This window comes from Halichoerus grypus, chromosome 4 (assembly GCF_964656455.1).
Source record: "Halichoerus grypus chromosome 4, mHalGry1.hap1.1, whole genome shotgun sequence".
NCBI classification, from domain to species: domain Eukaryota; kingdom Metazoa; phylum Chordata; class Mammalia; order Carnivora; family Phocidae; genus Halichoerus; species Halichoerus grypus.
In genome coordinates, this window is record NC_135715.1 from 109,984,636 (window position 1) to 110,001,584 (window position 16,949).

Sequence of the window (16,949 nt, forward strand, 5' to 3'; positions counted from 1 at the left end):
AGTTCCAGTTCTTGCTCTGTCTCTATCTAGCTGTGTGGTTACCAGGAGACACTTAACTTCTCTGAACCTTGGTGCTTTCATCCACAAAATGAGAAGCAGAATCTGCGTGTGTGTGTGTGTTGTGTGTGTGTGAGAGAGAGACAAAGAGACAGGAAAGGAAGGAGATCTCACCCAGACTTGGATCCTAACTTTCTCTGGCTACCAGAAAGAACACATGAAACTTTTCTGTGAGTTAACAGAATGCAGAATGGGGTACCACTGACCCTTTAATTGTCAAATTCAATGATATTATTTAACCTTACTTCTCTGTGAATTCACTACTGACCATCTTCTTAAAACCCCCTTCCCTTTGCTCCAGAGGATAATTCTCTCAATGTTGACCTCCTGACTCTTTTTTCTTCTCCTTTCAATCCTGGGCTCTTCCTCCATCAACCCCTTAAGTGTTAAGAGTGCTAAAGGCCAGTCTGAAGTTCAAAGCCAGGCCAATGATGAGAAACCAGCAACAAGCCTGAGAAATAGCAACCTGTGTGTTGCTAGAAACCAACTGAAGAATGTGTCATAGTGTGTCAAATGCTGCTGATATGTTAAGTAAGATGAGCACTGAGAACTGACCACAGGATTTAGGGAGGCATGGAAGTCATCAGTAACCTTGACAGAAACAGTTTCAGTGGAGTAGCTATAAGAGAGAACAGTAGGAATAAAAGTGGAAGCAAGTATAAACAACTCTTTCAGGAGGTTTTGCTACTAACAGAGAGAAAGAAAACAGGCAGTAGCAGAAGGGAGAAGTGAAATCAAGAAATAACTATTTTAAAGATGTAAAACAAATGGCATTTTTCTTATGCTAATAGTAATGACCCAGAAGACAGGAATATTGATGATGCAGAACAGAGAAGGACAAATTGCTAGGACAGTAGTCCTTAGGTATGCAAGAAGGATGGACTCTTGTGGAGGCAAAGACCTCACACGGAAGCAAAGTCAGTTCATCCATATTAATAGGTATGAAGAAAAAGAATATGCACCCAGAAGCACACGGATGGGTTATATAACAATGAGTGTGGGGAAATTAATAAGATGAAGTAGTCTTTATTGGGGAGATTATTACATACCAGGCACTATGCTAGGCATTTCGCATGTGCATTATTTCCTTTAGTCACTACACAATGCCTATGAGATGATAAAGTATATATAATCATAATATTAAAGAACCTAAGTCCAGGGTCATTACATAGGTCACAGAGCTAGTAAGTGGTAGTCAAGACTCAAATACATGTATGTATGTTTCCAGTGTTTAAGAGCTTCCCCATCCCCAAATGTTTAATACATATAATGATAGTTTCTTTTTTCAAAAGGTATTTATTTATTTATTTATTTATTTATTTACTTAGAGCGTGAGCAGGAGGAAGGGCGGGGGGGAGACTCTCAAGCAGACGCCCTGCTGAGCGTGGAGCCCAACACAGGGCTTCATCTCACGACCCTGAAATCATGACCTGAGCTGAAACCAAGAGCCGGACCCTTAATTGACTGAGCCACCCTGGTGCCCCAAATACATATAATGATAGTTTCAAGTGATATTCTTTCTTGCAACTATTTTTCTGGTCTTTGAGAAAGGCAAGGCAGTAAGGAGTGAGGAGGGCAATAGGTAACAGCAGTTGCCACAAAGCCCAATATTACTGAAGTCCTACGTAGACCGACATGCTCTGTATTTTAACTGTTAACAACTTTAGAAATCCTCATATTTTTTGCTGAAATACAGCTTTTCCCCTTCTCTGACTAATATCCATTATAGTATACACTATTATAGCACATTGTATTAATAATTTAATTATATCTTCTAGTTTGTTTTTACTTAAATTTATTTTTGCCATGACCAAACAATATTTATATAGGGAGAAAGGTAGAAGCATTCAAAAGTTTTTTGTTTTTTTTTTTTAAATCATCTTGGTTATGTTGCCTTTGGAATTACTAAATATTTTTCAACATCTCAACAAAATAATACTCTTTTAAGACTGCAGGCATTAGAATGATTGTCATTCATGCAAATAATCACTTACTTACACTATATGAGTTTGGGTTGGATAAAGCAAATTACCATTTGAAAATAATTCAAATAACACTCTGGGCTAAGACCTTGCTTATGAATGTTATCTTGGCCACAATATTTCTTAACCTTTTTCCATTTAGCTAGATTTATTTATGGTAATATAGTCCAAATTAATAAACTATTCAATTGCCACAGGTGTATTAAACATATGATGTTGTAGGAATATATCAGATGCAAATGAATTTTAAAATGTATTATTTATTTGGAATTCTATAGTGGTAATAATTAAGATGTAGTATAATCACCTACTAAATTAAAGATGTACATTTTGAGTGTACATTATATGAAAACCTTAAAAACATGTCAAAAAATAAAGTTCATATTTTAAAAATATGGCCTAAAATATAAACTGTGTTTTAACTAATCACAGATCTAAAGTGTAACAATTATATTTTCCAGAAGTTGAAATTCTCTCATCCCACATATTTTATATATATACACACACACACACATATATATATAAATACACATTATATATGCATATATAACTGAAAATCAATTTTGATCTTAGTTTCACTTAGCCTGACAGTTGTCAAAACTGCAAATAAATGATTCAATGTTTTTCACAAATGACCTATAGTGATAGGAAGCTTGAACAGTAAACAGAAAATCGAATTAAAAAATCATAGGGTCTAAACTTTAATCCAGTCTGTGACAATAATCAGCAGTATGAGTACAAGCCAGTCTCTGCTTCTCTGGGCCTCTGCTTTCTGAACTCCATAAAGTAAGAATTGGGCAAGGTTGTCTAACTTAAATTTTATGACTCACTAACTTGATTTGGTATGAGGCAGATTTTTCTTCAATGAAATATTAACTAGTAAAACACTCAAATATATCAGCATTAAGAGTGCTGATGAGCACTACTGATCCCACAGCAAAATCTGGGTGCACTCAGGAAATCGAGAACACGGAGGATAATGCTGACCTCCTGCATAACATGCATAGACATTAAATTGTTTCCTGCCTTCCTTTCAGGGACAGGGAAGAAACAGCTGTCCCTGAACTCTTTTTAAGGACATCGTCGGTTACAAACAGCAGCATCCCCAGCTAGTATGAGTCCCACTGAAGTAAACTTTCTGTTCACAAGGGAGAAATATTCCTACTGGTAAGAAAAACCGTTTTGCTAGGTTTAATCAGAAGTGAAAAGGAATTTGAGAATGTTCCCTTTGAGCCACATCATTCACTGCTAATTCAGGGTGGGCCCAGCAACAAGGGTAATAGAAAATGTCCTTAGTAACAGAGAAAGAGAAATGGCAATTAAGTGCATTTGTAACCTAATACAGATGACCTCTTTATTAAGATAATATAAATAATAAAAAATGGAAGAAGGAAAAAAATAGAAGAAAACAGCACGGGAAACGAAAGTAACCCAAGCGGTGAAATTTAACACTGACTTACTTAGAACAGTTGCTATATACATATAAACCCATGGGCATAAGCTGAATGCAAAGGTTGAGAGATATGCTTGACAATGACTTCTGTAACAAAACAACAAATAAAGAAACAAAACAGTAAGTGTCAAAAAAGCCAAAGCAGCTTGCTTGAGGAAACCAATAAATAACACTAAAGAAAGGATGAACTCAATATCAGAACTAACCATTCAGGGATCGGCTGGACACATGATTATTTAAAATGTTTGTAAATCACAGCATGGTGAAATAGAACTCGATTCTCTAATTACATGCTTACGCTGAAAAGTTCAAATTGGCAGGAACACCACCGATTTCTATACATTTGGGGAATAATTTATGACACAATATTAAAAACGGAGTCAAACATACTGACCTGCTCACATCAGGAAACCTGATGGGAAAGTAAATAACTTGGCACTTGGGTCTGATGATGCTTTCCAGATCCCTGGGTCTGTGATCAGGAATCAGCTTCATAAATTTTCCAATAGAGGTAAGAAATGACTCCATATTAAAAACCGAGTTGAACACCACCACATCAGCCACCAGGCTGGAAAGGGAAGGGATAAATGCAAAGGATGAACCCACACTCATTCACAGTTAGTTTTTATAAGAACAAGACTTCTGTGTTAATCAGAGTTTATATTGTACTTGGGTTTGCAAAGAACTCTGCATTTCCCATTGGTATTTATTAAATTGCCTCTAACAGATAAGTTAGTTTCATCCCCATTGTATCATGGTAAGTTAGATTGCTGGCATCAGGGAGGAAAGGCAAGGGAGGAATTAAATGATGTACTGGGATCTTATGAGGCTTCAAAGTTTGTTTTTCTGCAGTGTCAGGACTTTCTGTATTATCAACAACACTAAGTACAGCAGGACCTTTTTCTTTGTGGCCCACATACCCATGCGTGATTTCTATGTCAGCGATATACACCGTTTTACACCATACTACTGAGAACAGGACATCTGCCATACTTTTCAGTACCTTCAAGGAGACTAGTTCAGATAAAGCTATTTCACACGAAAGAATACCTTTAAACATGTGGTTAAAGTCTATTTCTTGTTTAATCCTTGCTTCAAGAAACCATTAGATTTTTTAAAGTTCTGGAACTCTATAGGAAGGATTATATGGGATCTCTACAAGTAACTTATTTTACTATTATATTATATTTGGGGTAGTCAAAGAAGAAGGACCAACCACAACACCACGGACCTTCAGAATTAAATGAAATAAATATAATACTATTACTTTTGATGGAAAGATTGTGTTCCTCACTTTAATATTTTTTAAATACAAATAATCTAAAATACATTGTTATAAGGAAATGTGATAACAAATTTAGATGTCATAAATATGTCAACAGTGTTCAGAATTGCCTAAAACATTTTCTTGAAGACCAATGAACACAAATGATAACTAGGAGCAAGCCGGATAAAACCTGAATATGTAGTATGTCCCCTTTATGGGTCAAAAAACTGATTTAATAAATAATTGTTTGATTTTTTTAAACGGCCCTCTTTGCTTTAAGCAATGATTCAGTGTCTCAGTGTCCCTGGATCTCAGTAAAATGCACACAAATGTTTTAGTGAGGAGGTATATAAACTCAAATAGTAGTTAGTTTTATTTCACCTTAAAAGTGATAAAATCAAAAAATGGAAAAGACACATAAGTCCGTAAGACAGCAAAACACAAATGAAGAGGCAGAGCTTACAGAACAGGAATACCATAGCAAATCTCCTGTTTACTGAGGACAGCCAAAGTTTCTATTATTAATGCACAGCAGAAGGAAAAGCCTACAAAAGGAACTTTGAACTGCCACCTTTATGCTTCCCCTGCAAAACTGCTTTTCCCTACAAGTATTTTTTTTTTTTTTTTGGTTGCAACTTAGGGGAAATTTGGGGGTAGGGGTGATAACAGCATGGATAATACAAAAGAATGTCACAGAAGTGCTGACACAACAGCAAGCAATAAAGAAACCAATATAATAATAGACGAAAAGTTGAAGGATGTTTTACAGCTAGTCTGTTTTCACCATATGTCACATATTGTAATAGCGACCCACAGGTCATAATATACAGTTACGACATTTGTTCATAAGTCAGAGGGTTAGTGAAACCTCTATTTAAGGTAAGTGTTTATGTCAGTCACCTCTGAAGTCCTTAACTGCCACTCGGTCAAGAAAGAAATCCGACAATGCCAACAAAAGCAGAAGTCAGCAAGAAAACTAAAGAAACATTTGAGGAAGCAAGACTCATACTTTTCAAAGACAATCTGAAACAGGACTGCTTTCTGACACTCTTATTTTTCCTCTGGACAACTGCAAACCATTTTTTTCTTATTAAGAGTCCAACCAATGATCGAGTCTACTTCTTTCTCTCCGAGCTTGTCTATCAGTTTACCCTCCTGAGAAGAGCAATGCCAGAAAACCATGTACGGGCTTTTATAGTCTCATTCCTTTTGAGCAAAAACAATCTTTTATAAAATAGAGAGATGAGGGGCAGTGAGCTAAAATTTTTTTATAGACATCTGCCCTCACAGGGCAGGCAACCCAACTACTTACGCTCTTAAAAACCCAGTCTATGCTAAATTAAAGATCCAAGACAGCCTACAGAAATATTCTCATGCATTTCGGCTCCGATATGAGTGGGTGTAACTTCCATTAACTTTAAAGCCACCCATAAAGGGAAAAACAGACTTAATTTTTTTCCCCAGTTATTTCTCAGGGGTAATAAACACACACTATCAGAGGAAAAGAATGATGCTAATTCAAGAAATCAAAAGAATATTACAAATGTTTTCCATATTGATAAAGCACAAAATGATATTATTTTTGTTTTTAAAACATATTTCCCTTCTCTGTTTCAATATAAAATAAAGTATTTTAATTTTATTATGAAATTTTAAAACGGTTGCATTTTTATGAGACATTTGACGTGAAGCAGTTCCACTCTATTTTGATAGTGCTGCTACTTCACAATTGAAGCAGCTTGTAAAAATGATTGCAGGAAAACATTTACGAAATGCTCAAAACACAGAAATATTACCATATAGCTGTTTCTCTATGTCAACTAAACTATGGAATATGCTTGTAAGAGTTGGGAGTCTGTTTAAACACACCATCAATCCCAACTGCTAATAACTATTTTAAAAAGGTGAGTAAGATGTACCCAATCACGGCCAACCTGATTCTATTTGATTGCTACAGTTATGTGAGTAGGATCCAATCACAAAACCGTTTCAGAGTTGTTATTAACTTCTTTCATTAACTAAGCTTCAAGAGATACACTTTGTTGAAGTAACAACAGAGAAGGACCATCACCTTTGAAATGTCATGGTATTTTAAGGCTGTGCAATTTCAGAAGACTCAATGAGGGGAAAAGAAAAAAAAACCCAACCACCTAAAGATTCATTTTCCATAGTTTTCTCTTATAAACAATAAGAAAAAAAGAGGACAAAACCCCCTTGCTCTATTATGCTCTAATTTCTATTTCTTCCTCTATAAATTTCTATATATATTGAAAGTGGTTGGTAAATGAGACTTGACTAACCGCTCTTTTCTAAAAGTACCCCTTAAATAATACATGATGGAATCAAGGGGGGAAGAAGGTCTCGTGTCAACACTGTGATTCTATTTTAAATGTTGTAGAAAATAGTCAGATAACTAGTTCAACATATAATTAGATTGTTACATGTGAGTATTTTATAAAAGGATTGGCTGTTCTCCTCTATATACATATATTGCAAAGGCACAAGCAGTTACTACCGTGGAAGGTACGTTTACACATACGCCCCCACGTTAAGGTGTTTTTAAAATAAGTGTACAGTAGGTCTCCAGATTTAAAAGCTAACTATCTATAAAGAAAATGGTGGTAAAGGACTAAATATAATGATACATTCTATACCTACCATGAGAGAATTTGGTTGTATCCATATTGGAAATCCCTCTCCTGACATTTCTTGACAGGATATATCAATTGGTTCTCATGGAAGTACAGAATCTTTTTCAATTTCCCAAGGTCAGGCCGAAGGGCAGCCAGTTCGGTCAGGTTCAGCACTGAGCTTGCAAAGAGGATCCTAGGAAACAAGGAAATTAAAGTTTACTGTCCCAAGCATGCCTGAAGTGGTCATCCTTCACCCTTCTCCCCTTTTCCCTCTTCCTACCCCAAGAAAAACATATCCCCTATAGGGACACATCAATAGTTAAGCCTTAATACCATGTAGCAGCATTCTAAGTTTTGATCTCTTAAAAAGCAGCTGCTAAGAACTATAAAAGCCCCGAATCTCATTGGTCTTCTCAGCTCAGTTACTGAGAGATGCAAAAAAAAAAAAAAAAAAAAAAAAGAAAGAAAGAAAAGAAAAAAGAGAAAAAAAAAAGCCGGATGGATTTTATTGAAAAAGGCAAGAAAAGCTCTATCTGAAGGACAAATGGAACAAAGATAAGGCTGACTGGGGAATACTTTGCTTGCCAGTTTCATTACACTTCACTTCTTTATGCAACAAACTACTGAAATTCAATATACGAGCAGGAATGGCACATGTTCATGTTATGACATAAACCCTTTTGATTTATGCAATAGACTTATCGAGTGTGGTCTTTTTCTCTTGGCATGTTTTCTCACTGTCCCTCCTCCCTCCCTTTTTTTAAACTGCTCTGCAATATTTTGTGTTTTTCTTTTTTCAATATTTTATTCTCCATTACTGGACTGCTAATGGCACCAGATGTATAATCTATAAAACCCCTTATATAAAAACATAAATATAAAAAAGAAGAAGAAAGCTGATTCCTTATCTTTGTGGAAAAAAGGAAACTGAAAGCTTACCTACCATGTTTATAAATGAAAGTGTCTATTCACCCATTCACTCCACAAATATTTACTAAATGCCTACTGTGTGCCAGAGTCTAGCCAAGGAGAACAGAAAAGATGAAACAAGAGAGCCCACCAGGATAAATGCTGCCTGCAACAGTGACAAAAACAAGTAAGAGAAACAAACAAGAAAGGAGTAATAACTATCTAGGACAACCTGGAAATGTTTCACTAACAAGGTGTACCACATATGGATACAGAAGAGGGACAAATTACAGTCCCCTGAACGGCTGAGGACATTTAGATGGCACAATTTTGACGGAATGCCACCTTTATAACATAATGTAGCATCACTTGACCCTTACAGCTTTAATTCCCATTCTAAAAAATGAGGTTCAAGAAGGTTAAGTTTTTTTTTTTTTCTTCTTTTTTTTTCTAGAATCACACTGGTATAAAGTGGCAAAGCAGAGACTCCTGGTCTTCCAAGCCTGAAGTACTTTTCATTACACCACAGATATGAATTGGCTGTGGACCACTTACATTACAAATGCTTTTTTCTGTACTTAATAAATACAAAATATCATACTTATTATTACCATGATTACAACTACTATAAATTCTCCCTTGCTGACAAGCCAAATGGCTAACTTCAGGTGTTTATATGATCTGCAGCACTAGCCTTTCACATAAGAAGAATGATTACATGATAAGTGCATATATCATAAATAGGAATTCAAGTGTCTTCTTCATGGACTAAAAAAGGCACATAAGACCAAAAGGCAGTGATCTCTCTTTAAACCCACACTGCTGTATTAATGCCATGGTTTAATGCTTTGAAGTAAAAAATCTTACAAAGGAGATGTATTTATTTTTTTTTAATTGTCTGTACTCAACTAAAGCAAGGAGAAAAATTACGATAAAAAATACTATATTTTGTCTAAAAACATGCCCACCACCACCACCAAGTATAAGACTTTCTAAAGCTTGGATTGAAAATTCTGAAATACGAAGATATTTGCTTATCTACAAATCTGATCCTTAGTAAAGGGAACAATAAAATATTAATCTCAATCAATATTTTCCTTAAAAGAAAATGGATGATGACTTGTGAGTCTAATTATTGAGAAATATCCCCTCCTCTCCCTCCATACAACACTACTGCAAACAATTACTCATTCTTAATCATGAGACCCGAGCAAGCTCAATGTTTTTCACACACAAGGCTGAAAAATTCATTAAATGCAGTCCCCATATTACTTATTAACTACAAAGAAAAAATGGTACCTTAATGGACAAATTTGGTAGACATCAATTTACCCAAGTCATCAAACTTAATATGAACAATAATAGGACAAGTGATATGTATTTTCCAATGTGGTACACTGACAAAGATACAAATCACCAATGTAGTATTCCTGCCAAAAATGCCTGACCTGAATTTGGTCATGAGGAGACAATCAGATAAATATTCTGCAAAATAACAGGGCTTGATATCCAAAAATGTCAATGTCATAAAGGGAAAAAAAATCTAGGTTAAAGGAAAATAAAGAGATACCAAAACAAAATACAATGTGTGATTCTTGACTGGATACTAGATGGGGAAAAGACAGTTATAAATGACATTATAAGGATAAAAACTCTGAATATGGACTTAATATAAGACTGTACATTTTTATCAATCTTAAATTTCTCAAGTGTAATAATTTTATTATGGTCATGGACGAGAATATACTTATTCTTGGGAGACACAATGAATTATTTACATGTGAAGTGTCACCATGTCTACAACTAATTCTTACATGGTTCAGTTAAAAGGCTACTAATAACAATAAATATTCATATGTATATATTTGCATAGAGATAAAAATGGATAAAATGTTAACAATTGATTAATCTAAATTAATGGTATATTGTAATTCAGTGATCTAGTCTTCCAACTGTTGTTCAGTTATACATTTACAAAACCATAAATTTGAGGAAATATGCATTAAATGGCAATGAGTAGAAGGGAAAAACACATTCCATAAACAATAAACCCATTATATATGTATTTCTAGTCATAATCCAATTGTTAATTTCCAACATGAGAATTATCCTCAGGATGGACCATCTGTAGCAAATGTTTAACCAAGGAGAGTCCTTCACTCTACTCCTACCATACACCTCCTCTCCTTACCCTACCTGCTAGCTGATCCATAATTAAGGAATCCAGATCTAAAGTTGAGCCTTCCAAATAAAACCTCCTAAATGAAAGAATGTAATACATTCAGAAGTGAAACCGCAATGACTTTCATAATATTAACCATTTGGGATGGCCCACACCAACACTTCCTTCAGTTTGTTCAATCATTAACAGGAAAATCATTTTATTTTTATAACTGATCTTGAAATAGCCCTCACTACTTCCAAATTGTGGAAATTATCTCCAGCATTAGGAAAACATTTCTTCTTTACTTTTTCACTTGTAAAATAGTAAATTGGACAACAAGCAGTTCCATAAATACTTAAGTCAAGGGCACCCCCCCCAAAAAAAGCAATGAATATGCCCACGAAAGGAACACGGGTAAGATTCACAGGCAATTTTTACTTTACCCCTTTCCAACAATTAAAAAAAAAGTTAATACAATGAATGGCTTCACTCGATCAGCAGCTAACCCCTAGGCTTCCAACGTTCTTCTTGCGTCAGGTATTATTTAAGCAATAAATCCTAACAAGGTGAGCTTTATCATCCCACACTGTGTCTCTGACAGGAAAGGGCACAAGGTGATAGCAAAAACCACTAGGAACAAGATAATTCCTGACAGCTGCTGCCTGAGCACAAGTTAAATTGAACAGTTTATCTCAGCATGAAGATGTTATAAGGCTTTATGTTTAATATTTTTAAATTAACATAAAAACCAGAGAAAGCGGTTGTGCAATCTTTCACAAACATGACATAGTACAATCACTGTGTAAGCTGTATTAATACTTATTCCCATGCTACTACAGAATTAAGCTGTTTTTAGACCACCAAAGAGCTTTAAATTGTAACTTTTGTCTCTGTAAGAGAAACCTATATTTAAAATGTCTGCTAAATTCACATTAACGGCTACATCATTAGCTTATACCATCTCACCAAAAGTATTAAGTAAGCTGCTATTATAATTGTCTAACCAAAATGCTCTGTGCTCCAACCACATTAACACCGTTCTATAGGGGGTTGTATCCATACACATGTTTCAACTGTTTCCAATACACATTATATCTACAATCTGAGTCATATTTGCTTAAGGAATCCAAAATCATTCAACATAATGAAATTCAAAATTAGAGATTTTATACTTGCTGGCTCAGTTTGAATAAACTAGTTATTTGGCTTTTACTCTATTCTCTTAATACATAAAAAGAGATGCTGAAATATACCTAAGCACTGTAGGAATGGGACCACTATTATCACAGTGCATACTTTTATTATCTTAAAGGGTATGGAAGGGCAGTGAAATGAGAAACAGTAAACAGACATTCAATATTCCAACCACCACCATGCAATCTAGTAATAATACTTCATGAACTAAGTTATCTCAATCTCGCTCCATGAAATCTTTTCAATGGCCCCTTCTACCCCACAAAACCATTTAGCAATTTTATCACATAAAAAGATATAGTACACAATTTAACACAGATCCTAGTTTGGGTTGAATTCTTAAATAATTCTTTGCAGGGCTTCAGTAGGCCTTTGACAAAAGAGTAAATTCCATTCTTCCAGTTGTGTCTCCTTGCTCAATACTTAAACTCCTTGTCTAGATTCATGTTGCTCAGCCTCATTACCAAAGTCTTTGTTGTTCCATTGCTGCTTATCTTGGTTCTTGTTCCTTGATATAGAATCTCTAGGATTCTAGATCCTATACTTTCTGTGATATGGTGTTTTCTGTGATGATGGAAATGTTTTATACCTGTATGTAGTATCCAATATAGCAGCAACTAGCTACATATGGTTATGGAGCACTTGAAATGTAGCTAGTGCAATGGAGGAACTAAATTTTAAACTGACTTGAACTTGATTCATTTAAGCTTAAATGAAATAGCTATAAAGTAATGGGTACTGTATGGGAAAGCACAGCTGTGAATGGACCAGATTTCCTCAATCCAACACTTTACCCATGATACCTGAATGCAATTCCTCACTGAACTGATTTTCTTAGACCCCTGACCTGCTTGTGATAACCTAATTTCTAAGTTCCTCCTGACTTGCTGAATTTCACCTACCTAATTCTGGAATGGCATTATTTCTTTTTCCTCCTGATAATTAGAAAGCATATGTTCACAACAGAAAATGTTTTAAGTACAAAAAATATAAATTAAGTGAGTATCATCTGCAACCACCCCCAAAAAAGAAATAGCCACTATTTTCATTCTGGTGCTCATTTAGTCAGTATATGTTGAACATCCATTATTTGCAAGGCACTATGTTAAATGATGGACATAAGATGGAAAATAAAGTAGCTAAGGCAAAAAGAAAATTGGCAGGTGGGGGGACTGAATAAGGAGCAAGGAGGCTGAAGCAATTTGTTCAATGAGAAAGTGGACAGAGAAGAGGCTAAGGAAGTTTGGAAGCCTTTGGAAGAAAAGCTCTTATTATGAAAATAATTTTGGATATTATGGTAAGAGCAATGGGAAAGAGACTGAGGATTTTTAAGAAGGGAAATGACAAAGTTATACATGCATATTGGGTATATTCACTTTTATTCTTTTCACTTTGTAGTATATATACATTATTGCCATTACTACATAGATTTTTTTTTCTTTTGCTTCTAATACTTAACATGCCATTTTACTATGTTAAAAATTATTTCTGAAATATGGTTTTTAACAGATTTCATGATGTGATGTGTCACAGTATCTTCAACCAGCTCATGACTCTTATATTCATCTATCTATAAAGTTTAAAAATTTTCTTGTATAACCTCTTATATTTCTATTACATTTGTTTATGTATTTCATGAGCTGTTTTATTGCTTTTTAGTAGCAGAAAACTTTACGCTGACTACCGCATGGGAAACAGACTGTAAGGAATCTTTTCAAAAGACAGAAGAACAGTCAGGGGAAGAGAAAAGAAGTGATGGTAGCTTGGGTCAAGATGGCAGTGCTGGAGGCAACGAGAAGGGGCCGACGGCAGGGTTTGCTGATGAACCGGATGTAAGACATGAAACAGAGGAGCACTATCGTTTCCTTCACTTTGTCACTTCCAGAGTGTGGTGATAATGTTCTAATATAATAGGAGCTCAATAACACATACATGCATAAATGAAAATTATTTCCAAACCCTTCAAAAGTCTTTGGCTTAAATATATATTTCTTTAATTTGTAAAACCTGTGTAGAATGATAACAGAGTTCTAATATTCATTAATCACTGATATGCAAAATTCATTTTAACACACTATGCTTTAGTTGTCAGCTACTTCATCTTAATTAGACCATTTCAACTGCACGTTTAAATGCTATGGATTTTCAAAAACCTTCAAGAACACGCATAACAAAATGTTTCCATTTGCTAAAACAATTAAAAATACAAGATGGAAGTCTTATCTAAAGGAAAAGGAAATGTAGTCATTTAATTTCCAGGTTCCCGTGATGGGTAATTTACAGGCTGTTAAATAGAGTACCCAGCTTCCCAAAGGCTGTCCCATAGGGTAGCATCAAGTAATCAGTTTTGCTTTTTTCCTCCACCATGTAATGTTCCTTTCCTGTGTTTATCATTATGGCCAGGAGAATACTGTGTAAAGAACACGTGTCCAGAAGGCAGGGAATCAAAGTCTGTAGATAGGACATGTCACTGAACAGTATCTCCAAGGGGTTTCTTTTTTTTTTTTTTTTTTTAAAGATTTTATTTATTTATTTGACAGAGAGAGACATAGCGAGAGCAGGAACACAAGCAGGGGGAGTGGGAGAGGGAGAAGCAGGCTTCCTGCCGAGCAGGGAGCCCGATGTGGGACTCGATCCCGGGACCCTGGGATCATGACCTGAGCCGAAGGCAGACGCTTAACGACTGAGCCACCCAGGCGCCCACTCCAAGGGGTTTCTTAATACATATCCACTCCACAGTCATCAGCACTCTCACCTGCCTCACAGCTGCCTAAGGAGACAAATTATATATACACATGTGTATATATATGTGTATATATATATATGTATATATATGTGTGTGTGTGTGTATATATATATATATATATGAGCTTTTTTAGCTAAAGGAGCCACTTAAATTTAGGTGTCTCAAGTTATTCAAGCTAACTCTCAAGTCCTTTCATTCTTGGTATTGTGTCTAATCCATAAAAGACACCCAGTAATTATGCTGATAACAAGAAAGGAAGAAAGAGGAAGGGAGTGCGTGTCTAGTAATGGGAAAAAAAAAATCAGAAATAAATTGCAATTTTTACTGTGTATACTTAAGCATTTTTGATGTATTCTGGGACCAGAATCTATTAAGAGTATTCTTGTAAGACGTAAGGGAATATGAACCACTCAGAACATTTATAGATATATCTGTTTTAGATAATCTATCAATTAGTCTACAAATCAAAATATTGTTAAGTCTCAACAAACTAAGAAGTACAAGATAACACCCCTGTTCAAAAGAAGCTGACAATATAACTGGTAAAATAAGCCATAAATACAGGAAACATTAAATAACAAGAAAAAAGGAAGTAACAGCTCTGTCCTGCACAAGAAATGTCACAAAGCAGGGCAGGACTGATTATAAATGAAGGGAGAGGTACTAAAAGAAGATCGGTTCAGAGGAGGAAGAGAAAACAAAGAGCAGTGGAAGACCAGGAAAGGTCAAGTTTACTGAGTGTACCAAGGGAGTCCTGGGTCCTGAGGTCTTGGTCTGGAATGATCAGTGCTATTTGAATTCAGTCAGAGAGGAGGGATGGTTGCTTAAAGTTGAGGGTTTAAAAAAAAAAGTAAGTAATCAAATAAAACTGGAAAGGTGGTCTTCCATCAGACCTAGAAGCACCTGAATATAGCATAAGAAGTTTTCTAAGTTCACACTTTATCTGTTAGCAGTACGGGGATCCACTGTACACTTATAATTATACTAACAATGCTTTATTTCTTCTTATTATCCTTAACTGAGTGGTGAATGCTTGTTGGCTGAGAAAAATAGTAGTAAAATGAGAGGATGAGGAATCAAAGTATCACCATCACTACCACTCTCAAAATAAGGGGGGTTGTTCTATATATATATCCAAAGATAAAATCAATTTGTTTAAAGCCGTGGCTGTCCAACAGCCATGTGATCATATTCTAAAGGAAGACAAGGAACCATGAATAATGCAAGGGTTTTTATTTTTCTACATATATAGTCTAATTTAATCATCCTAAGAGATGCATCTTCTTATTTTCAGTTTACTGATTAAGAAATTAAAGCACGAGAGGTTTGGTTTTGTGCTAAGGCAACAGCAGTTACTAAGAGGCAGAGAGGAGTTCCAAACCCAAGTTGATCTGGACCCAAAGCCTCTATTTTTTTTCAATTATTCCACACTGATTTTGAGTCGTCTAAGATTAGAATGTGATTCAATGGTTCCTGTTAATTGTACTTCTCATTATCATCTGTGTTTGAGAAGTAAAAATATAAATGGTATGAAGAAGAACCGTACTAACCTGAGTAATTTTATTTCATCCCTTCATTCATCATTTACTGAGTGATTACATAGTTAGACAAACTAGTGGAAAGCTAGTGACCATCAGTGAAGGATCTCCTGGAGACATACAATCAAGGCGGCCACCCCAAGTCACACGAAGGAGTCAGCCTACTGAAATAACAAGAACACGGTCAGGCACTGGGCTAGAAAGCAGCAGCTGATATTAAAAGCAATGAAGATAACAGCAATATTGACTTGGCTACTGGAGGAACAGGCTAAGGGTAAGGCCGTTTCTAGATTGTGCAGTCAGATGGGCAGTGGTAACCTTCCTTAATACAAAAGGAGAAAATAAACCAGTGGTTCGAATAGAGAAGAAATGAAGGGACAGTTTCTACAAATGTGTATATAAGTGGAGTGCCTAGTAGGTAACTAAAGATAACAGATAATAGACTAATGGAAGAAATTGCATTGGAAATTTAATTGAACTAACGGGCCTGGTCACCAAATGTGTCCATTAAAAATGTGGGTCCTGGTTTGTTACATAGTTTTACATATCTGCTTTACATGTTTCTCCAATATTTCACGTAATCTTGCTTTCTCCCATTAAAGTATATATTCCTTGATGAGAAAAATTAGATCTACTGTTCTTTTCTTTAGTATTCTATAGTTTCCCTAACATGACAGATACCAATCTGGATTTTAAGTTCTCTTCAAACATGCCCTGTATCTTCCTTGTTCACTATCCTATCTCAGATGCTCAATAAATGTTTTCAAATAAGTGAATGAATGAATGAGTCAGTCATTCATAACCTCAGTGACACTGAGAAAATAAAACTGGTTGATTCTCTACATATAGTCAAGTGTTCAATATGATATTTACTCCTACCATTAAAAACAAGTTGGGAAGTATCTCATGTCCCCAAAAGAAAGAACTTACCTTCTACCTTGAGCACACAAGTATAGGATGCATTATTTGGTGTCATTTTTGACTGAACCCATTACTTTTTTTAGGG

General features: G+C 35.4%; 1 protein-coding gene across 10 annotated transcripts in view; it reads right to left on the reverse strand.

Moving 5' to 3' along the window:
• QTMAN (queuosine-tRNA mannosyltransferase) overlaps positions 1–16,949 on the reverse strand; it is a 386,232-nt gene that overhangs the window by 193,469 nt on the left and 175,814 nt on the right. For 9 of the 10 annotated variants that reach the window (XM_078070752.1, XM_078070750.1, XM_078070751.1 and 6 more), the window contains 2 exons: positions 7,418–7,585; positions 3,887–4,060 (listed from right to left, as the gene is read on the reverse strand). In XM_078070752.1, the coding sequence (XP_077926878.1) occupies positions 3,887–4,060; positions 7,418–7,585 (342 nt within the window). Of the gene's footprint in view, positions 1–3,886; positions 4,061–7,417; positions 7,586–15,955; positions 16,092–16,949 lie in introns of those variants that run through there. The other variant, XM_078070754.1, reaches the window with a different exon arrangement.